This window comes from Canis lupus, chromosome 7, assembly GCF_011100685.1.
Source record: "Canis lupus familiaris isolate Mischka breed German Shepherd chromosome 7, alternate assembly UU_Cfam_GSD_1.0, whole genome shotgun sequence".
Classification (NCBI taxonomy): domain Eukaryota; kingdom Metazoa; phylum Chordata; class Mammalia; order Carnivora; family Canidae; genus Canis; species Canis lupus.
The window spans coordinates 13,358,094-13,382,614 of NC_049228.1; the positions used below are offsets into that span (position 1 = coordinate 13,358,094).

Genomic DNA, 24,521 nt, shown 5'->3' on the forward strand with positions numbered 1-24,521 from the left:
ACTTACTAATTGAGTAATCTTGGTAAAGCCACTTAACCTTTGTGAAAATCAATTTTCTTACCTTTAAAGTAGGGATGGTAGTTGCCTATACTTAGGTTATTCTAATTAGCTTATTATATATTTGAACACAGTTTTTAAAGTCTAAATAACAAATGAATAACCATTGGTATTAATTATTGTTCACAATATTTTGTGTAATGATCAATGATAACAACTATGAAAGATTCATGCCATCCGCTCTTGACTTTTACAGAGTAATTGTTACCGTTACTCTTCAGACTAGAAAACCTCGAGCTTTATCTTTTAAAAAGTGGTGTGTGTGTGTGTGTGTGTGTGTGTGTTGTTTAAGGAATTTGTCACTATTTCTAATAATATTTTTAATAAGAGGGATAGAAATTATCTCTTAGAGAATGCTCACCTGAGCAATTTATAGCCTGTTAAGTTTGTTTGTATTCTGTGAATTTTATATTACATGTTATATAATAACTTATTGAGCTATTATTCATCATTAAAATCATCATAGAAGAACACTTACCAGAATTTTCATATATTATCTCATTTGATCTTTGCAACAAGGAGTAAGCTATTCAAGATAAGCATTATCTTGATGGATTTTTTTTCTAAGATAATTTTTCATATGGTCTTTCACTGTAGGTTCCTCTACTTGCCATGCTCATATAGTAACTTTTTTAGTCCTTTTATTGAGGTATGATTGGCATACATTTAAAGTATACAACTCGATGTTTTTGGAGATCAGTATGCATCTTAAAAACCATAACACAATCAATGGCATAAACGTATCACCTCCAAAAGTTTCCTCCCACCCATTTATTGATTGATTGATTGAGTGTGTGTGTGTGTGTGTGTGTGTGTATGATAAGAGCACTTAACATAAGTTCTGTATTTGTAAATACACAGTAAAGTGTTGTTAGCTATAGGTCCTATAGTTTATAGTAGATTTCTAGGACTTTTTCATCTTGTATAACTGAAACTTTGTACCCTTTAATACCTCCTCATTTTCCCCTTCTCCCTCAACCACCATTCTACTCTCTGCTTCTATGAATTGACTGTTTTAGATTCTGCACAAAATGAGTTGTCTGTCAGGACCTACAACTCTATTGTCTTATATGATGCAAAACATTGTAGATTTTATATGTATTATTAACACTTGACATTAAAGTGTTAATTGATAATTAACTTGATAATGTGAAAAAGGAGTATTTATTTATTTACAGGTATAATGATTCATGAATTGATAATGAAGAAGCAGCATGTTTTATGGTAGCCTAGGATAGTTGATTTGATCGCTTCATAGTAGCCTAACCTATACACTAATAAATGGATCATTATAAAGCTTCCAAAGCATACAGTATTATAGTCATATTCATGACACAGTATTGGGAATGTTGTTTCTTTTTAAAAAACATTTACCTGTAATGATAGGCTGATAGACAGTTTCTCTGGTTACTAAAGAGAAAGGTATACAGTATCCTATTTCCTTAAAAGCAAAGTAATGAAACAGTAAGAAAACTGACATTATTAATTTTATATTAAATATCACTCATATGCCTATATAAGGATAGGCTATCCTCTTCTATATGTAAGTCTTGCACACAATGAATACTTGGAAGAGAAGATAACACAAAAACATCTCCTACAATTCTTGCCATACAAGTATTAGATTTTTCACACTAATACAACAGATAGTTCATTAACTGTACAGCATGATGGTTATTTACTGTTCATTAAGTGGGAGTGCATCGTCATAAAGGTCTTCAACTTTGTCTTCTTTGTATTGAGTAGGCTGAGGAAGAAGAGGATGGGTTGGTCTTGCTGTCTTAAGGGTGGCAGAGGCTGAAAAGATGGAAAATGTGGAAGGGGAGGCACGTTCCAAAATATGTGATTTCTGTCTGACTTTTTTTACCTTCTCATGTCTCTGAAAAATGTGTCTATATGGTACCAACTGTCTTCCACCATTTCCTTTAGTTTCAGTGCCTCTGTCATGAAAGGGTCCATGTTGTAAAAGAAGTTGAAGGCAGTCTTAAATAATTGGAGTCCTTCTGCCAGATTATCTAATGTCAGTCTTTTTTTTCTGGCACTGCTTCTTCTAGGTCTTCTTCCTCAGTTCAGGAGCACTCATCTCTATCAAGTCATCTTCTCTTTATTCCTCTGGTGTGTCTATTTGCTCTTGAGTTTCTCTTAGATCCATATCATTTTTTTTAATTCCAGTATAATTAGCATACAGTGTTATATTAGTTTCACATGTACAGTATAGTGTGACTCAGCAGTTACTCAGAGCTTATCAAGGTAAGTAATACTCTTAATCCCCTTCACCTGTTTCACCCATCCTCCTACCCATCTCCCCTCTGGTAACCATCAGTTTGTTCTCTATATTTAAGAGTCTGTTTTTTGTCCTTTTTCTTTTGTTTGCTTTCTTTGTTAAATTCCACATATGAGGGCAACCCCGGTGGCTCAGCAGTTTAACGCCACCTTCAGCCCAGGGCATGATCTGGAGAACCGGGGTCAAGTCCCACGTCGGGCTTGCTGCATGGAGCCTGCTTTTCCCTCTGCCTTTGTCTCTGTCTCTCTCTCTGTGTGTGTCTCTCATGAATAAATAAATAAAATCTTTAAAAAAAAAAGTTCCACATATGAGTGAAGTTATATGGTAGTGGTCTTTCTCTGATTTATTTCACTTAGCATTATACCCTCTAGATTCATCCATGTTGTGCACATGGCAAGATTTCATTCGTTTTTATACATACACACACAGACACCACATCTTCTTTATCCATTCATCTATCAATGGACACAGACTACTTCTATAACTTGCCTATTGTAAATAATCCTGCAGTGAATATAGGGGTGCATGTATCTTTTCAAATTTGTATTTTCATATTCTTTGGGTAAATGCCCAGTAGTGGAATTACTAGATCATGGGGTGGTTCTATTTTTAATTTTTGGAGGAACCTCCATATTGTTTTCCACAGTGGCTGGACCAGTTTGCATGTTTCCTACCAAATGTTTCCTACCATACAACAAGATTATTTTTCTCTATATCTATGCCAATAATTGTTTCTTTATTGTTGATTTTCAAAATTCTGACAGATATGAGGTAATATCTCATTATGGTTTTAATTTGCATTTTCCCAATGATGAGTGATATTGAGCATCTTTTCTTGTGTCTGTTTGCATCTCTGTATGTCTTCTTTGTAGAAATACCTGGTTCATGTCTTCTGCCGATTTTTAATTGTATGATTTGTTTTTGTGTGTGTTGAGTTGTAGAAGTTCTTTCTATATTTTAGATATTAATCCTTTATCAAATATGTCATCTGCAAATATTTTCTATTTTGTAGGTTGTCTTTTAGTTTTCTTGATTATTTCCTTTGCTGTGCCAAAGCTTTTCATTTTGATGGAGTCCCAATAATTTATTTTTGCTTTTGTTTCCCTTGCCTCAATAAACAGATCTAAAAAAAATGTTGCTACAGCTGATGTCAGAGACATTACCACTTGTGCTCTTTTTTAGGATTTTATGGTTTCAGCTCTTACATTTAAGTCCTTAATTGATTTTGAGTTTATTTTTGTGTATGGTGTAAGAATGTGGTACAGTTTGATTCTTTGACATGAGCTGTCCGGTTTTCCCAGCATTATTTGTTGAAGAGACTGTCTTCTTCCCATTGCATGTTCTTGCCTTTGTCAAAGATTGACTATATAATCATGAGTTTATTTCTGAGCTCTTTATTCTGTTCCATTGATCTATATGTCTGTTTTTGTGTCAGTTCCATACTGTTTTGGTTACTATAGCTTTGTAGCATATTTGAATCTAAGATCCATATCTTGAAACCCCTCACCCCCTCCCTGGTTTGCCATATTCATGCTCTCTCATGATTTCCTTGATTGGCTCTGTTGTAAATCCTGTGAGGTCATATGTATCTGGACACCGTTTTCTCCAGCAGGAATTTATTGTTTGAGGTTTGATGGCTTTTTCTGTAAAAACTATGGCCTTATTAAAGTATACAGTACCATTAATTTTATGCAATTATTATTTAATACCACATCTTTATGTTTGTTTACATTTCTTTCAGCTGTGAATGGCACCATATACAATCGGTGTGTGTAAATTCTGATAAATTTTAACTTTCTGTAATTTGTGTGTATTTTATGGTAGCAAATGATAAAATAGTATCTACATATATTGTATGCATTCATGAAATACCTAGCTTTTTCTTAATGGCTTAAAATATTTCTAGGCTATGTAATTCAACTTTTGAGTTTTTTCAAATTGTTGCAAATCTTCAAAAAAATTTGCCAATGTATTCATTTTTAAAAATCCATATATAAGTGGACCTGCACAGTTCAAACCTATATTGTTCAAGGATTAACTGTATATACCACATTTTCTTTATCCATTCATCCATCAGGGAACATTTGGGTTGCTTCCATGTCTTGGCTATTGTGAATATTACTGCAGTGAGCATGGGCATACAGATATCTCTTCAAGATCCTGATTTCATTTCCTTTGGCTATATATTCAAAAGTAGGATTGCTGTATCATATGGTAGTTTCATTCTTCAGTTTCTGAGGAGCTTTCATATACTTTTCCTTAGTGGCTGTAACAATTATATTCTTACCTGCAGTATACAAGGGCTCCCTTTCTCCACATCCTCTGTACATACCTTCCTCTTGCTTTTTGGATAATAGCCATCCTAACAGGTGTGAGGTGTGATTTTAATTTAGCTCAACAATTTTTTAAGTGTGCTATAATCCCATGGTCTGTTTTTGCTTTTGTTGCCTGTGTTTTTGGTATCATATATAGGAAATCATTGCCAAGGCCAGTGTCAGGAAGCCTTTTCTCTGTTTTTTTCTGAGAGTTTTATGGTTTTGTTTTTTGTTGTTGTTATTGTTGTTTTTTAAGTTTTATTTATTTAAGCAATCTCCACACCCAGTATGGGTCTTGAACTCATGATCCCAAGATCAATTGTCACATGCTCCTTCAACTGAGTTGCCCAGGCAACCCCCCATAGTTTTGGTTCTTGTGTTTAAGTCTTTTTGTGTGTGTGTGTGTGTGTGTGTGTGTGTGTGTGTGTGTGTGTGTGTTTAAGTCTTAAATCTATTTTGAGTTGACTTTTTGTGTATGATATGAGTCCAGTTTCATTCTTTTGCTTGTGAATATCCAGTTTTCCCAGCAGCATTAATTCAAGAGACTGTCCTTTCCCCATTGTTTATTCTTGGTACCCTTGTCGAAGATCAGTTGACCATATCTGCATGGATTTATTTCTGGACTCTGTTCTCTTCTGTTGGTCTCTGTCTGTTTTTATGCCAGTACGATACTGTTTTGATTAATCTAGTTTTATAATGTATTTTGAAGTCAAAGTGTAATGCCCCCCATCTCTGTTCTTCTTATTCAAAATTTCTTTGACTATTTGGAGTCTTTTGTGTTTCCTACGAATTTTAAGATTGTTTTCTATTTCTGTAAAAAATGCCATTGGAATTTTCATCGATATTGTATTGAATCTTTAGATTGCTTTGGGTACAATAGGCATTATAAGAATATTAATTCTCCAATCTGTGAACATGAGTATCTTTCCATTTAGTTATGTCAGCTTTAATTTTTTTAGTGTTTTATAGTTTTCAGTGTACAAGTCTTTCACCTCCTTGGTTAAGTTTATTACTAAGTATTTTATTCTTTTTGATACTACTGTAAATGGGATTATTTTCTTAATTTTTTAAACTTTAAAATTTAAACTGTCCTCTGGGTTATGTAAATATTATATTTGCTATATAATTATATAACTAATATTATAAATATACTATATATTATAGTTCTATTGTAGTTAGGTGTTACATAAAATTATCTCATTTGATCTTTCTGTATAATAATATATATTGCAATATTATCATTTTATATTATTATAGTTATATGTTATTATATTATAATAATATATATTATTTCATTTGATCTTTGCAACCATAGAGTAAGGTATTCACGATAAAACATCACTTGATGGAATTTGTTTGTTTTAGTACTAGAGTTGTTAGCTTTGGTGGCCTAACTTAAAAGTTCCTTTTTTTTTTTTTTTTTTCTTTACTTAGAAATTTCTAAATGATGTAATTTCCTAGGCTAAACAAGTAATTGTAAAACAGTATGCCTTTAGAGTGAAGGTTGATGTCATTTTTGTTTCATTTGAAGTTTTTTTGTCATATGACCAAGAATAAGGCTATTTCTATATTTTAGCAGTGCTAATTTTATACCTCCAGTTTAGTCCAGTATTTCTCAAATGAAAGCTCTTGGTAAACAGCAGGAAGGTCATTTATATATACGTAAGTTATAAAACTCCAGGCAAATGATAGATGGCAGTATTGTTAAATATAGGTCATATGAGTCAGTAACTTAGCCTCTCCACCTTCCAAAACCATGTCTTTCTATTACTTCTCTCTTTTATGTTAAAATCTATGCTCATGTCAAGAAGGATGGAAGAAAAAAGGAAAGAGGATAGTTTTTGTTTGCTAAAAACAATGATAGAAGTGGAGATTTGATGGAGTCATGAGAAAATTATTTTTGAAATCTGTTGTTTAACCACAAACCTAAATAAAACAGATTGTTGAAATGGTGAAAGTTTTTAATATAATTTTTAAAATATTACTGATATTTGAAATGATCAGAGGCACCAGAGTAAATGTTTGAGTCAGTCTGAGGTAGAGAATAGTGAGGATTAAGATTGCATTTACCTTAAAACCACTTATCCAGGTAACTCATAATCCATATTTTGTCCTTTTTTCCCCTCTTGCAGCATCATCACCAGGCAAGAGTCCAAAACATGGCAGTTTTTCAGATGGTATAACATGTTTTATTTTCTTTTAGTTGTACTTCTTTTCTTTGGTCTCAACTTTGTGCCATAAGTTTCACTACTTCCATTAAATAATTTGAGTCAAATACTTTAAGGCTTTTTCATAAAACAAATGTATGAAGAGTATCCTTTATACTCTTGACACCATGGCATGCTGTGAATAATTATGACAGAAATAACTCTTGAGTCTCAAGGAGCTGTCAGTCTAATGGGCACTTAGATCTGCTTTTTCTTCTGTTTCTGTCTAATTTCTGCCTTATACTCTCTTGGTGGAATTTGTATTTTCTTCCTCTGTTGGAAATACTTAAATTCTGAACCAGAAATTGATAGTATTTATTACTCCTATCATTAGATGACAGCATTCAGAAATCAGAGCTTGGAAACAGGTCTCCGTCAACCTCCAGCCAACGTAAGTTTGTTCAGTTTTTATTAAGTGAGTTTTTAAAATTGGTCATTCTTAATTGTTTTAATTTTTTTGACAGCAAAAAAAAAAAAAACAAACAAAAACAGTGCTATCTGAAGAATTGTATTGTAAGCACTTAAGAGGAAAAAGTACATATTTTACTAGCATTGAAATTCTTTAAGGACAAACTATATGAAACAATATCTGGTTTTCCCCTTCACTTATTTATCCGTAAATCCAAAAGTAAGTTAATAAGCAGAACTACTAATACTAATAACCAGGCGAACCTTGCTGAGTCAAAAGAAAGATGGCACATAACATGATGTAATAGGATTACCATGGGTTTGAGAGTCCGCAGACCTGTATTTGGATTAGATTGGACCACTTAACATAACCTCCTGTTAGAGCCTTGCAGCAAGTTTCTGTAATTCTCTAAGCCTATATATTATCCTGAGTGAATAAGAAGAAAATAACATCACAGTCAATCTCACTTTGGTCTCAAAACCACTTTCTACTAGCAAAATTAGTAAGTACCTTAAAGAGCTTTTAAAAAAAAAAAATATGGGCTATACCTATCCATATTTACCTAGAAATTAAAGTTGAAAAATTGTAAAAATACCTATTTACTTTTAAATAATTTAGTAAGAATCGTGATAAATTGCTTGTATTTTCTAATCTCTTTAATGTCTAGCTTAATAAAACAGAGCTGGATTCTCATATCTGCTTCTGTATTCATCCTTTTACAGTATATAGTTTTGGTTGTGGTATATGTAAAACTCTAGCTTTATACAGATAATGTAGTTTTTAACAGTCTAAAGATAATTTTGGATATTCTCTTTTGATACTGTCCAAAATTCAACAAGTTACTTAAAATGTAAGATCTGAAACTATATTAATGAACTTTTTGTGTTTTGTTACATTAAAATTCAGTGGTCTTTCTTGTACTTTGAATGGAATATCATGCACTGCTCATTTGGAAAATACCGGTTCACTAAATTATGTAGATCTTCCAAATGTTTACACATTTGTAATATAGTATAAAAGATCACATTTGTTGATATCACCACCAATCTCAAAACAAAACGTCTTTAAGGATTTGGGAGCTGTCAAGCTTATAATGGTGGATACAATATTTCCATAATCCTAATTTTTACTTTAAACTGTGAATTTTAGGGGCACCTGGGTGGCTCAGTGGTTGAATGTGCCTTTGGCTCAGATCGTGATCCCAGGGTCCCAGGATCGAGTACCGCATCGGGCTCCCTGCATGGAGTCTGCTTCTCCCTCTGCCTGTGTCTCTGCCTCTCTCTCTCTGTGTCTCTCATGAATAAATAAATAAAATCTTTTTTTAAAGTTTTTTAAAAAATTATAAATTTTATAATTGACAAAAAATATTGTCAGTTTTCCTAGAAACAACAGACACTCATTTTGTTCATTTTCAAGAAAATGTCTGCCAAATACTCAAGTCTGATTAACCATAGTTTGTCACTTGTTAAAAGTACTAGTTCAGCTCGACTCAGTTGCACAAAATTCTTTTCCTTGAGAAAACTACTGTACTCTGCTAGGCTTCAGAAGTGCTTTATGTATATTTCCCAGTTCTTCATATATTCCATTTGAGATTTGTACTCAAGGGTTGAATTTTAATAAGATGAATAATTTTAACTGCTTGATGAAGCAGTTTCACTGATAACTTTAAATTCTTCTTGGCTGTGAATACAAAGACTACATTAGCACTGTCCTGTGATTCTAAGGCATCAGTTGCTTTTCCCACCATGGCTTTGCACCATCAATCCAACTCAATGAAAATGATAGGAAAAGTCAGTAAATCTTAGTGTTATGAGAATAGTTTTAACTTCAAGGACCTTCTTGGAAGGATCTTGAGGCACCCACCAATCACACTTTGAGAACTATTCCTCTAAAAGGTCCATAGTACAGGGCAGCCCCGGTGGCTCAGCGGTTTAGCGCCACCTTTGGCCCGGGGCATGATCCTGGAGACCTGGGATCCAGTCCCATGTCAAGCTCCCTGCATGGAGCCTGCTTCTCCCTCTGCCTGTGTCTCTGGCTCTCTCTCTCTCTCTCTCTCTCTCTGTGTCTCTCATGAATAAAATATTTTAAAAAATAAAAAAAAATTCTAAATCTTTTTTTTTTAAAAGGTCCATAGTACAAATAAAATAGAAAGTATAAAAGTATTATTGTTGCTATCCTACTAAATGAAGTGGTACATGAGAAAGTGCTTATAAACTGAAAAGCACTAGATAAATGTAAATTGATACCATTATTGCCAATAATTAGAGATGAGTTGCGAGCTTGATTTTACTAGTGTTAGCTTGCATTCCACAGAAGAATGGACATCAGTGCAACTAAAGGGACAGCTAGCTATTACAATATATGGAAGATGTTCACTTAGAGTGCATCCTTTTTTAATCCCTCTGTATACTTCAGAAACACTCCACCTTGGATAATAAGCTGTATGAATTCTGAATGTCTAAATTAAAAAATATTTTATTGGGCAGCCGTGGTGGCCCAGCGGTTTAGTGCCGCCCTCGGCCCAGGCCTGATCCTGGAGACCCAAGAGCGAGTCCTGCGTCGGGCTCCCTGCATGGATCCTGCTTCTCCCTCTGCCCGTGTCTCTGCCTGTTTTTCTCTCTCTCTCTTTCTCTCTCTCTCTGTGCCTCTCATGAATAAATAAATAAAATAAAAAATAAATATTTTATCTATTGACCTTTTTATTGTTTACCTCCCAGATACTAGCAGTGGTAATAATAGTTTTGCTTTATAGATTATATATTATTTCTGACTTGCTTTGACATTTCATATATTTAAATTTTACTTTTTCCTCTAAGGCTTTTTATCATCTTGACATTGAAGAAACACATACACCTAAAACCTATGGATGTGAAATTTTCTTAAATACATGTGAAGAACATTTCTTTAAGATAGTAAATTACCAGCTCCACTCTTTAAATTCCTTCCTCTCTTATCTAATATTTCTGAAGATTGATACTGATTTTAAAAATCACTTGTTCTTGAATCTACGAAAATAGTATTTGAATCTGTTTGTTTGGTTTTATTTTTTTTTTTTTTTCCTGAGCAGAAGTGACTGGACAACCCAAAAGTGCATCTTTTATCAAGATAAAGTGGTGGTGGCTAGCTGTTCTGATAGCTGCTTTTGTTCTTGGGAGTTTTTTGTTCACTCCTACTCCTGAGGTAGAAACCACTGCTGTTCAAGAATTCCAGAACCAGATGAGACAACTTATGAATAAGTATCAAGGTCAAGATGAGAAACTGTGGAGAAGGAGCCTTACATTCCTTGAAAAACATCTTAATAGCTCCCAACCTCGGCCTCAGCCTGCCATCTTGCTGCTCACTGCTGCTCGAGATGCTGAAGAAGCACTTAGGTGTCTGAGCGAACAAATTGCGGATGCCTACTCTTCTTTCCGTAGTGTCCGTGCCATCCGGATTGATGGGGCGGGCAAAGCTACTCAAGACAGTGATATTGTCAAACAAGAGGTAGATTGGGAACTGAGCAACGGCTTCAAGAATGGCCAGAATGCAGCTGTGGTACACCGCTTTGAGTCACTGCCTGCAGGCTCTACTTTGATCTTCTATAAATATTGTGACCATGAAAATGCAGCCTTCAAAGATGTAGCCTTAGTCCTGACTGTCTTGTTGGAGGAAGACACACTGGGAACCAGTCTAGGCCTAAAGGAAATTGAGGAAAAAGTGAGAGATTTTCTCAAAGTCAAGTTCACCAACTCTGACACACCCAACTCCTACAAACATATGGATCCAGACAAATTAAGTGGACTCTGGAGCCGTATTTCTCACTTGGTCCTGCCTGTCCAGCCTGAAAATGCCCTGAAAAGTGGCATCTGCTTATAAAGAGTGACAAGGACAAAAATCATGTCTCAAGTTCTAAAAATTTTTCAGACTTTCTAACCAGAGATAGGATTCAGGGCTCTTTTTGAAAGAACTGTTTGTTTTTTTAAAGGAAGTTCTTATGTAAACATGGAATATCTAAATCATTTATTCAACCTAATTATCTGTTACTTGAGAGAATCATTTCCCTGTTTCCACTGAGATCTGTGTTAATGGTCTCTGAGGACTGTAAATCATATGCAGTCCCATAGAGGATCTGTTTATATTCGGGGTTTGAGTCATTATTGCTATGGTATGACCAGACCAGGATTGGGGGGTATTGGGCTCCTTCCTATGAATCCTCTCAATTTTTTAAGTTAGATTTTTCACAGAGTTTGCTATTAGTAAGACAGCTTTCTAAATACAGCCATGGGTTTTCCCATTTTGTTTTCTTTTACATCATTTAGGTGCGGATTCCTTACCTTCCCCTTACAGGAACAAGAGTAATGAAAGGTCATCTGAGTGTGTGTTTGGATTTTTTTTCTTTGTTTTTGGAGGTCTGGAGAAGGAGTCAAGGGAAAAGAGAAGTTGTGGAATGAGGAGGAAAGGGGGAAGAAGTCTTCAAGATGAAATTTAAAATAAGCCACTGAGACTTAGGTCACTCGAGCATAGCCATATGAACTCTATTCTCAGTGAATTCTATTGGGATTTGTTTTTCACATGTCCTTGTTTTCCTTTAAGAAATTTTTGGTCCTCCCAAGGATTTTGAAGCATGTATATTATAAGGTTTAACATATTTGTTCATTTGACTCTGAAGGGTGTGGTCAATTCAGAGCATTTTATTTTGGACATATCCTAAAGCCTTCGTTTTAAATTCAGAAATATAGTTGCCAGAATTGGTAAACCATTAGTTAACCAGCTTTCCTGGACTGTCAAAGAAGGATTTGATTTTCTACGTGCAGTTTTAAGGTCCTTTAATGATGCTCTTATGACAAATGTAAAGATTTACTGTGCACATGATAAATCTTATTAAGAGTGTCTCAAGCCAAAAAGAAAGTGAACTTTACCATATGTGAAGAATGTTGAAATGTACTATTGTGCATTCCTGTACTACTGTTGCATTTCAAGTGTCACCTTGCTTCTGTAACTAAGCTTTCTCATTTATTGATTGCTTGGTTTTTCTTAATATCTTAAGATTCCAGATCCACCTTGTTTTGTTTTGTTTTTATTGTCTACAAACCTTCAAGTGAAAATACTGGTTTTAGAATACTAGAGGCAGTCATTGGCTTTATCATTTACCTTTTGAGGATCCCATGCCTGATAGTGTGGAGTGTGGTCTGGTTTCTTCCAACTAGGACAACCAGTATTCATAAATGTATACCCTTTATTGAAACTTGCTCCTGACTATCAGGAGTCAGGCCATCTGATTTATAGATGATTCTAAAACAAGAGTTTTTGAAAAAGCTTATTTTATACACATATATTATATGGAGAAACAAATGTTTTTATTAAATGTTTCACTGACCAAAATAATTTTAAAGAAATAAATGTTACTTATATCTTTCAGGAAAAATAATTGTAGCAGGTGATCTGTAAATGACTTTAGAAGCTTATTTTAGTAATTTAAATAAATTTACTTTCTTGGTTTGTATTCTGTGTGTTGTAAACTTAATGATTCATAGTCCTTTTTTTCCCAGTTAATCCTAGAATTTTCTTTACACTTGAACAATTCTAGTAACTTCTGAGAAAAACAAAGGTCAAAGAATTGGAGCCATTCACAAGTATATTGGTTAAAAATATAATTACCACGCTTTTCTGTTTCATGCAGGTATTTTGAATTATTATATTGGAATTAATTTAGATTTTCTTGACTTAGCAAAAGAATCTATACAGCATTGTTTCTCAAATTTTTCCTTCTCACCTCACTAAAGAGCCTTTTTAGATATTTTTCCCTAATTGTACTCCCTTGAAATTCTAATACCACACATATACTATATATCTGTTTACTATATATCTTTTTGTCCTTTAAACATAAGAAGAATAAGATTTTTTGCCTTCTAAGAACCAATATTTGTCCCCACTGAGAACACATGCTCAAGAACATCTGTATTGTATCTATTTGCCTTTTTTTAAAGATTTTATTTATGAGAGAGATCACGAGCAGGGGAGAGGGGTAAGGAAAAGAAGACTCCCCTCTGAGCAGGGAGCCCAATGCGGGACTTGATCCCACAACCCTGGAATCATAACCTAAGCCAAAGTCAGACACTTAACCAACTGAGCCACTCCGGCACCCAAGAACATCTGTATTTTTTATCACTGCTGCCTGAAACATTCTATTTTCTGTTTGTTATTATCCTTTGAAAGGGAAAATTTAATAAGTCATGAGCTTGAAAATAGAAACTAGGGTTTATAGAAATTAGGTATATTGTAACTTTAGGTGGTAACACTTGTCCAGGGAAAACCACAACGCAGTACTAGTCTTACAGATTTCTAGAAACTTAATTTGCTTCCCTTCTAATGACATATTTAGGGAAGTTTTCTAAACCTCCCATTCTCAAAACAAAGATTGGAAGTAAAATTGATTTTCATTCTATGAAGAGAACTGTAACTTGTTTGCATAGTTCATGCCATTAGTTAATACCTAAAGGTATAAAATCCAGTTTCCTTTTGATCTTAGGTCTTTGGAAAGTGGCTTTATTATTTTATTTTAAAGATTTCATTAAAAACAATAAAGATTTCATTTATTCATGAAAGACACAGAGAGAGGCAAAGACATAAGCAGAGAGAGAAGCAAGCTCCATGCAGGGAATCCTATGTGGGACTCAATCCCTGGATTCTAGGATCATGCCCTGAGCTGAACGGCTGAGCCACGCAAGCGTCCCGGAAAGTGGCCTTTATGTTGGCGATGTAAGGAAGCATTTCTATTGAATGGATAATGGATTATCCTGCTATATTGTCTTCATCAAGGTCATAGAGTAAGATTTTATGAGGATTCTACTGGCATTAGCCACCTGGGAAGAAGATAATAGTCCTGAGTAGGAAAACAAGGTAAGAATGTTGCCATCAGCTAAAAGAAAACTGCAATGAAGATCTTTCTTTGGCCTGGATTCAGAAAAGTCCTGGGTGCTTGCAGGCTTCTGGGGATTGTAGGGAAGATAGCCTGTCACCTGAGCAGAAATAGGCAGAAACCCCTCACCACTGACATATTGTGCCCTCGTCTTTTGCACATTCTTAGATACTTCTGGAATATTTCCTCCTTTCTTGCCCCCCCCCCTTCCCCAGTTTTATGCTTTGCTAATTCTTATTTGTCTATTCTTCAGGGCTCAGTTTCTTAGGCAGAACTTCTCTGAAACCTTCACTAGTTTCTTTCCCCCAATACTGATTTATGTGCCCCGTTTTTATGCTCTCAATCATCGTGTATACCCTGACAGTAGTTAGCACACTCTACATTACCATACACCTCTTGAGAGCAAGAGAGTGTCATCAGTATATGCACAAGGGTAACCATATAGACTGCTCAAACATTTGTCAAAAACTGTACACCCTACCTTGTTACCTAAAATAAGTAAGTTGCATCTTCCTACCTTACTTGCTTTTTCTGTTATTCCTGAGCCTTTTTCTGAAGCTATCTAACTATTCAGCCTCAATTCAGTAGTGCTATGAGTGATTTAAGGAAGAGGACGAATGCCATGGGATACTGTTTTTTTTCTGGTGGAAGCAAGGATTATTAGTGAGGGATCCCTAAGGGGAAGGTGAGTGGTAAGAGAGAAAACTGGGAGGCCATGAAGTCTTTATGCTGAGATTTGGAATTCGAGTTTTCTTCGAAAAGCTAAGTTTCCTTACATCTTTTCATATTGCCTAAGAGGGTAGTATCATCCAAATAAGAGATGGACAGAAGATGGATAAGAAAAAATATTGAGGTAGAAATAACAAATGTGGTTAATTGAATATGTAATGTTAAGAGAAAATACCTCATAGAGTACTTTTCAAAATGCTCTACTGCTAAAAAATACCTCTTCATTGAATTTAGCTCATATCTTCTGTCCCCCAAATACTAAGTACACAGTGGTAGACTAAACTCTTATCTCTGCATGTCTTTGTTGACTTTTAGCAGTTTGAAGTAGAGATAGACACATATTTAGTCAGGAATTGTTTGGTTGTAAAATACCCTGTCTAACCAGAAGAGGAAAGGAGGGGAAGGGTGGGTGTTGTAAGAATGCATTTCAGCCTCCATGACAGGAGACTGGGAACGAGTGGACTGCTGATGGACAGCTCAGCCGCCATTCCCTCTGCTTCTACTTCTGGCTTGCTTCACCTTAGGAACCTTGCTGTTGTGACTTAACCACACCCAGAGGGTGAACTTGACTGGCTCAACCCAGTGTATGGATGATCCCTGAAAATAGGTCACTCCTTTAAAAGGGGCCACAGGATGGGCCTGGGGAATGGCATTCTCCTGAAGCCAGGCCAAGAAGTGGGCAGATCTGGTTAAGAGACAACTAAAAATATCTTCAAATTTATAAAGACCTTTCTATGACATGATGCTGGTTATTTCATTTTCACTTTAAAAAATGAAATAAAAGATGATGGAAACACTGTGAAAAGTTTAAAATCTGGGTCTTGATCATGGCTCTGTCTAGATAAATTTGACCCAAGCAATTCCTTTGTGTAGCTCTGCTACAAATGTGTTCTCATTTCTTCCCACTGCTTCTGCGTTTTTTATGCTGAAAAAGAACAGTTATCAAAACTTCAGGTACTACATTAATATATAATGGCTATTATTAGTGATAAGTCCCTCAAAAGAACACTGAACTTTTTTTAGTTTTCAGACTATGTCTTGGGCAAGTGCGGTGGTAGGAGACTATGTACCTGATTCAAATTTGATATTTTGAGCTCCTCCCACCCTCACCTCAATTTTAGAGCGTACCATTCTTAGGCTAAACTTGAGAATCAACTCCATGCTATGTAGCCCTTTACAGAGAATATTCACTCTAGTTATTCTTGATGGGCAATTTTAAAAAAAAAATCAATCTCTCAGTTTAAGTGGACTTACTCTCATTTTGTCTACCATATAGATGGAAAATATCTACATGAAAGTCTTTATATTTGAATATGTATTATCTGTCACCCTTTCTTATATTTTTTCAGCTAATTACTGTTTATTATTGCTCCCAACACAATTTCAAGTGCTTCCCATGTATTAACAGGCTCAAGTCTTACGATAACCCTGTGACATAGCACTGCTATCCCAATTTAATAGACAGGAAGCTGAAGCACAGAAAGGTAAAGTGACACTCAAGCATATTCAAGTAAGAAGTGATGAAGCAGAGATTGGAATTCAAGCAGTCTGGCATTAAAACATCTACTGTCAACCACTATGTACGTAGTCTCTAGAACCCCCAAATATGGTACTTCTCCCCAATCTGTTCAGGCTCCATACAAGTTGAAATACTTTTCTATTTTGTAGGTCCTTATTGTGGCTCTCCTTTAAACCTCTGTCTTTCCTCCTTGCCCAGCTTTGTGGAATCCAATATTGTACACACTAAGTGTCTGAAGAATTTTGAGTAGGGTGAGACAGTCATCACAGTCCTACCTGTTGACTCATCCTTGCTTACACTGGCATCATGCTTCTGTAACTGAAGACCTGCAGTGTGGACTCACAGTTGATCTGTTTTGAAATCCCTAAATGTGACCTAGGTGTTAGCTATCCCTGCATACCTCTGTGTTTGCCCTCTCTCAGTCTTGATGCAAAACGGCACCTCTTGAATTGCTGAGAAAGAGTCCGTTTGCATCAAAAACATTAGTAACCGTCCAGAAAGAGAGGAGAAAGTATGACTAAGCCCAACCCCTACAGTCTGGAGTCTGAAGCCTGAGCCCAAATCCCAGTTCCACACCTTTCTCAATGACATGGGCAAATTACTTTGCTTCTCTCTGACAGTTTCCTCATCTCTAAAATGGGGAAAATTATGTAAATACTATCATAGTGTTGTTGTGATGATTAAGTCGGTTGATCTATGCAAAGCACTTAGAAAGTACTGAGGACACCAAAGGGTACAATGTTAGCCATTTTTGTTCACTTAAATTCTTACTATCAATTGTCTCTTCTCTGTGACATCAACTGACTGGCTTCTATTTCCACCTTCCTAAGCAACCCTTATGCATAGTACTTGGGCTTTTTCCTAGGTTACACCTTCATTACAAACCCCAACCCATCACAGTTCATTAAAGGGCTTCTAGTTACCAGAATCCACCCTCTCTAAGAATCTGAGGGATTCTAAAGAATGGGAAAGATTTCTGTAACACAGAGCCCCCCTTCTCCTATGGCTTGTTCAGCTTCACTGTCCTACTTTTATCCTTAAAGACCTAACTTTTATTCAAGAAATTTTAATTGGTTGAGATGATTTTCCAAGATCTACCCAGTATTGAATGAAAGATGTACCATCCAGATCCACTTCAAGGAAGATTGTGTTGCCCCAAATGCTGGCCATGTGGGTCGGTGAACAGCTGTCACTATTACCTACTTCATGGATTACTTCACCTGCAGAGAGTCATTTTGCCCAAAGTCATGCCAGGTTACGGGGACAGCGGTACGTATCCAATGACTGATAAAGAGAATATAAAGGCTCGGGCTTCTCAGCCCGACACAGTATAATTTAGATGGACCATTTGCATTCCAGAGCTTTCCCATGGGGTTGGCTGAGGCTATAGGACCTCCATTATAATGTGATTCCCCCCTCAACCCCATCTTGCTTCCTTGGCCTCCTTTCCATAGGTGTTCATATCAGGAGCATTCTCTAGTAAACATCCAGCACATTAAATTTTGTCTGAGTCTGCTGCTCAGAGACCCCAACCTGTGTCACAGTCTAACCTTAGTGTAGTCTATAAATGGAGTGAATGATAGCTAATGTTTTTTGAGTACTTAATATATGCCAAGCACCACAATTGGCACCATAAATATAGCATCTCATTTAATTTTCACAGTCTTTTGAAGTAAATACTATCTCCCTGTTATAGATGAGAAAACAAAGACACCAGGTTATACTCTGGAGATAGAATTCGAACTCAGACCATCTGACTCCAAAACCTATATTCTTAACCATCATACTACAATCTATCCCATCATAATATCTACTTCTTAAAAGTTATTTTTAAGTAATCGCTACACCCAACATGCAGCACAAACTTACAACCTTGAGATCAAGAATCACATGCTTTACTGACTGAGGCAGCCAGGCACCCCAATAACATCTACTTCTTAAGTGTTAAATTACATCTTATAAACAATAAACATATACTGGATATAATTTAGGGAAACAGTACCTGACTTACAGAATCACTTCATTATCTAACGAAATTCACACCTCTCTGTAGAGATAAAATCTGGCAAACAGGTTTGGAACTCTGTTAGAATACTATTCTAATAACAAAGGCAGACTATGGTTCTGATTTCCTAACTTAAATGTACGTTGAACTGGATATTTAAAATCTCTGCCAATGCTGGTTCTATAAAATTGGCAAAAGTTCAAATATCTGAAAATACTGTAAAGCCCAAAGTATTTCGCTTGATGTCTCCTCTGAAAGAGTCTTTATCTCTGGCAATCCATAATCTGTCCATTCATTGTTCAACAGATGACTCAAACTGTGGTTGTATATACTGTAATACTTCTGTTTGAAATAGAACATCTTCATGGGCAGATTCCAGTGAAATCTTTCTCTTTGGAATTAGTCCCAAAGAATTAACTGGTAGGTTCCAAAGACCAAAGGTTCGCTCCTCTGGAATATTTTTATTAGCCTTAGATATACAGGTTGACAGAGGGAATGAAGTGCTTTTCTGTTCAGGAAATGAAGCCAACTTTCTACCTCTGACTTCGTCTCTAAGTGCTAATTGTTGTTGAATCAACAGCCATGCCTTTTGAGTCATGTGGTTATTCTTTAAGTACCTATTTGACCTTTGCCATTTTCCTGAGGAGATCAATGTGTATTAGATGATTATGGGTTAAGCTCAGATTCAGTTCTAAGCAACTAATCTTTTGCCTTTATATCATGTTACCTCATTCCTCTAGGAAAGTGGCACAAACATCAAAATTTACAGCAGTCTCAACATCTGCCTTCAATCTTTCACAAAGTGTTCAGGGAGGAATATAAATATATACTCCTAAAATACATGCATCCTAAAAATTACCTTTTAATATAAAATAAAATATAATTAACACAAACAAGAGGGATGGATGGATAAGGCCAATATAATTCACATAGCTATAGGTGTCTCCATAATTAGAAAGTTGTTTAAGTGCTATATGTTTCAAATGTTAAACATATGCATATGAGCTTAAACAAACAAAAAAACCCAAACCAAACAAACTGAAGCATCGTCTCATGGTTACTTCAAAGCATCAACTCTCCTCAAAACAATACAAACAGCACAATGAAGTCAAAATATGTAAAGAGTATAAACAGAAGTGAGTAAATCCAGAAAGCAGTTGAACAGGAAAAGTTTGGAATTAAGGTGCTGAGATAATCAGCAAGCCTGGTAAAGTCCATTTTTCAGACAGTATGAGGTCATGCTTAAGATAACGACTTACTTGTGGCGCCTTTCATCTGATGTTCTCCAAGTACTTTGCTGACATTATCTAATAGCAAATATTATTAGCCCCATTTTGTAGGTGGAGAAACTAAGATACCAAGAGATTAAATAACTTACTTCAGCATGCACAATGAGTCGGTGATGGAACCAGAAATTTATTTCAGGAATCTAATCTACTTCTCTGTTCATATCACTAAGTCAGCTTTCCAGATCCAAAAGACATTTATTAGTGTAAATTTGTATTAAATGTACTTTTAAAACCGATATTATCTTCTGTAAACAATTAAATGAAAATGATTTTTTTTGGAAGTCATGAATTTCATGGGAGAAACTTAAGAGGTGATTCAAAAATAAATTATCCCAGATTCAAAAAAATGTCCATATTAGGTTTAGGTTATTTAGCAGAACCTATGTTAGGTATGTAATATAGAACCATATGAAATTATATCAGTATTCAATGTTCTAACGGTTATTTTGTGTGTGTGTGTGCCATACATTATTTTTGGTAAAATAGGCATGAACAGGGATTATTCTATACTTTCTACTCCCACTCAATTCAAAACTGTCCCTGAAAATTCTGTAATTTCTATGAGAACAAATTATGGGTTGTTCTTGTTTGCTGTCCTTTCAAGAATGTTGCTCTGACTTTAGTCCTAGTCTCCAAGCTCCTTTAAATCGTTTATAGTCTGCTTCATGAACACAAACATTTTAGTGCATAGTATTACTACTTCTGACAAAAAATCACAAATACAGGGGGGCCTGGAGGGTGTAGTGGTTAAGTGATTCTTGGTTTTGGCTCGTCATGATCTTAGGGTTGTGAGATCAAGACCCATGTCAGGCTCCATGCTGAGCGTGGAGTCCACTTGAGATTCTCTCTCCCCCTGCCCCTCCCACTTGTGCTCTCTCTCTCAAGTAAATAAAGCTTTTTCAAAAAATCACCAATATAAATATATATATATACTAATATTAAATTCTTGTGCTAAAAGTAAACTAATCATAGAACAAAAACAAAGTTTGATTATATTAACTGCATGTGAACTCTAATTCTATTTCAAAATGGAGAATCAATAAATTTCTCCTTCATTTTGGCCTAAGTTTAGGATTGAGGTTCCTGATGGGAGATTAGGTTAATTTAGGGCAGAGAGCTGTATATAAACACCCACAGATATACACATCCTTTCTTTTATCACCTGTGTGGTCCGGTTAAAAGGTGACCAGACAGTTGTGGAAAGAGAGGAATCACGAACCCAGCAAACAGAACTATTTCTCACTTAGTCAGTCACTCCTGTCTTCTTGGATTGGCCAAAGCACAGCAATCCATATCTCAGTGTTCTTTCTAAAGAGAACCCAACTGCTTTGAGCAGCCACACTATGTGGTGGAACAGGTATGCCTTCCTGATTCAAGAGATGGAGCCTCCACATGTAGCTCTACCACTCATTAACCTATGACCAAAAACGAGCCGCGTCATTGCTCCATGAGCAAAGAGATGAGCTTCCTCATCTCTGAGAGAGTGTGGTGATACTTCACAGATTTTGGTGAGAATTGAACAAGACAATGTCTGTGAATAAATTAGGTTATTAAAGGTTGTACAAGAGTGGAGCACCTGGGTGGCTCAGTGGTTGAGCATCTGCCTTTGGTTCAGGTCGTGATCCTGGGCTCCTGGACTTGAGTCCTGCATCAGGCTCCCTACAGGGAGCCTGCTTCTCCCTCTGCCTGTGTCTCTGCCTCTCTCTCTGTGCCTCTCATGAATAAATACATAAAATCTTTTTTAAGAAAAGATTGTACAAGAGTTATTTATATATATGTGTGTTATATAAAATTAATTATATAAATGCATATATATTAGTTATAACCACTTATATATGTAAAATAATTATTAGCATATGTGAGAACAGTATATATGTTTGCACAAACTTTTTCCATTCACACTTAATCTATGCAATCACTTCTATTTCCAAAACCATCTCTCTCTTCACTACCTCTCTTATTCCTCCTGCCTGTCGGTTTTTCTGTCAGGCAGTTCCAGCTGCTTTTGCCCCCTTATAGAGTTTTGTTAATGCAGGAGGATTTGTAATCAAATGCTCACATGTTCTCATTTCTTGTTTCAACAGGTGGAGAGCACCCAATCCTGGGATTCCAGGAGTGTTTTTTAGTGGCTGATAAGCCTCATTAAAACCTGTGGGTCTTCTTCTAGGCTGGGCACCCAGCTGCCTTTTTCTATTTTTGGAAGGGCCACAGAAAATCTCCTGTCAAGAGTTTAAAACTTTCCACAGCCTGTAAATCGGGTGGTTCACCCCTTGTAAAATATAACTTGGTTTGGTTACATGTAACTTTATTCTGACTTATATTCTTCAGCAATTTTTAAAAATTGCAGCTGTCTTGCTGTGCGATGTACCCCTGCACATTTCATTTGTGTTATTGGTCCATTAAACAGCATCGAAACAGAGAGATGCCCTAAAAAGAGACATTCTTTAAGAGTGTTCTGAGAAAAAGGGTTGCTTTTGTACAGTAAAGGGATTACCATGTCTGTCAGCTAAGCTATTTAAAAGAAATGCCAATAGGGAAAATACTAAAAAGAAGGCACTCAAAGTTCAAAGAGACTAATCTTCGAAGGTTCACAGAGATAAAAATAGGAAAATATAATTTTTAAAAAATATTTTATTTATTCATGATAGAGAGAGAGGCAGAGACACAGGCAGAGGGAGAAGCAGGCTCCATGCAGGGAGCCCGACGCAGGACTCGATACTGGGTCTCCAGGATCAGGCCCTGGGCTGAGGGTGGCACTAAACCGCTGAGCCACCCAGGCTGCCCGGAAAATATAATTTTTAAAGCTTAAAAAAATTCAAAATCACTCATTTCAGAAGTACCCTGGTTATTAACAAGTATAAAACTTAATTTGGAGAAAATGGGAAGGACTTAGGACTTAGATTAGACATACTGGTTGTCTCACTCACAAATCTTATTGAGGAATCTAAGATGAAAGCAAATTATAGTAATAAAAATGATCAAAAGCCAGCCTCACCTAATCCAGACCCACTCCCCAACACCAGAGTCTATCATTTTTATGTACTGTCATATATTTATACCTATAGAATATTTATAGAATTATTTGATTTTTGTTTACAGAAAAGTCAGACTGCAGACATCACTTAACCAAGTTGCTTTTTTTACACTCAACAACGCTTTTATTAAAAAAATGTTTTTGGAGATGTACCCATTGTTTCCAATGTCGCACAATTACTATAATAAATTAATCTATGCTTTTAAGCCTCTGTATATATACATATATATGTATGTATTTATAAGTCAGCCTCAGATTTGTTCTAAATCCTAGTTTGCTTTTGACTTTACCAGAAATAGAAAAAGGAAGAAACTCACAACCCCATTGCTTGGCTCTATTCCAACAGCACTTCAGTACTCATTGTAAGGGAGGGATTAGCCATCAAAAGTGAGATGTGGATTTGAAGCAATTTTCCAGATAATTCAGTCCCCAAAAAGCTACTTTGAACTGAACCAGATATTTAGGAGTAGTTTGTTCTTTCCATTCAGTGAGTTTTTCATTAACTGTTAGAGCTAAATGCATAGCATTCTATTAAACAGATTTTACTTATTTATATTATTTTTATTTTTAAAATTCCAGTATAATTAACATAGTATAATAGTATAGTATAATAGTATAATAGTATAATAACATTATATTAGTCTCAGGTGTACAATATAATTATTTAAAATTCTATACATCACCCAGTGCTCATATCACAATAAATGTGCTCTTAGTCCCAATCACCTATTTCACCCATCCCCTGCCCACCTCTCTCTGGTATCCACCAGTGTGTTCTCTATAGCTAAGAGTCTGGGCTTTTTTCTTTTCTTTTTTATTTTAGAGAGAGAGAGAGAGAGTGAGAGAGAGCGCATGAGAGAATACCAAGCTGACTCCACAATGAACATGGAACCCAATGCAGGGCTCTATCCTAGGACCCTAAGATCATGACCCAAGCTAAAATTAAAAGTGGATGCTTAACCAACTGAGTCACCCAGGCACCCTTGTTTGTTTTTTTTTTTAAACAGGTTTGTTTCATTTGTGATCCTGAAGAAGGGGCATACCCTTTGTGAAGGACATATTTATCCTTCTCATGTTAATTTACACAATACAAGATGTACTTCCTAAATTCTAGCTAGCTTTACTAATCAGTATGAATGAATAACTCAAAAATAGGGTGGGAGAAAGTGTAGACCCTACTGCTGATTTAACTACAGTCCCATTACATCTTCAAACCATACCATATGCCTCAAGAAAAAGATACCTACCCTAAAATCAGAATCCCTACTAACATTAGGTCCTTCCAGGTTAAATTCCTAGAATCATAGTGCAAGTCAGTGTGAGTAGAGGGTTTGGAATCAGATCTGGATTGGATCAATAATGCTCTGTTACTCAATATGAAAGTTTCAAGCCATTGTAAACACTGAGGTGTTCTTAAGCTTTTATTTATTTATTCATGAGAGACACGGAAGGGGGGTGCAGGCAGAGACACAGGCAGAGGGAAAAGCAGGCTCCATGCAGGGAGCCTGATGTGGGACTCCATCCCTGGACTCCAGGATCACGCCCTGGGCTGAAGGCAGGTGCTCAACCGCTGAGCCACCCAGGGATTCCCCTGAGATGTTTTATCATAAGGATCTCATTCTCACTACTCGGCCATCAAAAAAATGAAATCTTGCCATTTGCAAGGACGTGGATGGAACTAGAGGATATTATGCTAAGAGAAATAAGTTAATCAAAGAAAGACAGTTATATGATCTCAATCATGTGGAGTTTAAGAAAAAAACAGATAATCACAG

At 35.9% G+C, this 24,521-nt stretch overlaps 1 protein-coding gene and 1 long non-coding RNA gene across 5 annotated transcripts in view; both read left to right on the top strand.

The window, feature by feature from the left end:
• TOR1AIP1 (torsin 1A interacting protein 1) overlaps window positions 1-12,754 on the top strand; it is a 48,725-nt gene extending 35,971 nt beyond the window's left edge. For 2 of the 4 annotated variants that reach the window (XM_038542156.1, XM_038542155.1), the window contains 3 exons: window positions 6,789-6,833; window positions 7,198-7,254; window positions 10,340-12,754. In XM_038542156.1, coding sequence (XP_038398084.1) covers window positions 6,789-6,833; window positions 7,198-7,254; window positions 10,340-11,127 — 890 coding nt within the window. In that variant the 3' untranslated portion in view covers window positions 11,128-12,754. The remainder of the gene's footprint in view (window positions 1-6,788; window positions 6,834-7,197; window positions 7,255-10,339) is intronic. The other 2 variants (XM_038542158.1, XM_038542157.1) reach the window with 1 other exon arrangement.
• Window positions 12,755-13,861: 1,107 nt separating this feature from the next.
• Window positions 13,862-22,008, top strand: LOC119872505. Its single transcript, XR_005361959.1, has 2 exons — window positions 13,862-14,151; window positions 21,797-22,008. It is a non-coding gene; the product is annotated as an uncharacterized LOC119872505 (long non-coding RNA).
• The last annotated feature ends 2,513 nt before the right edge of the window (window positions 22,009-24,521 follow it).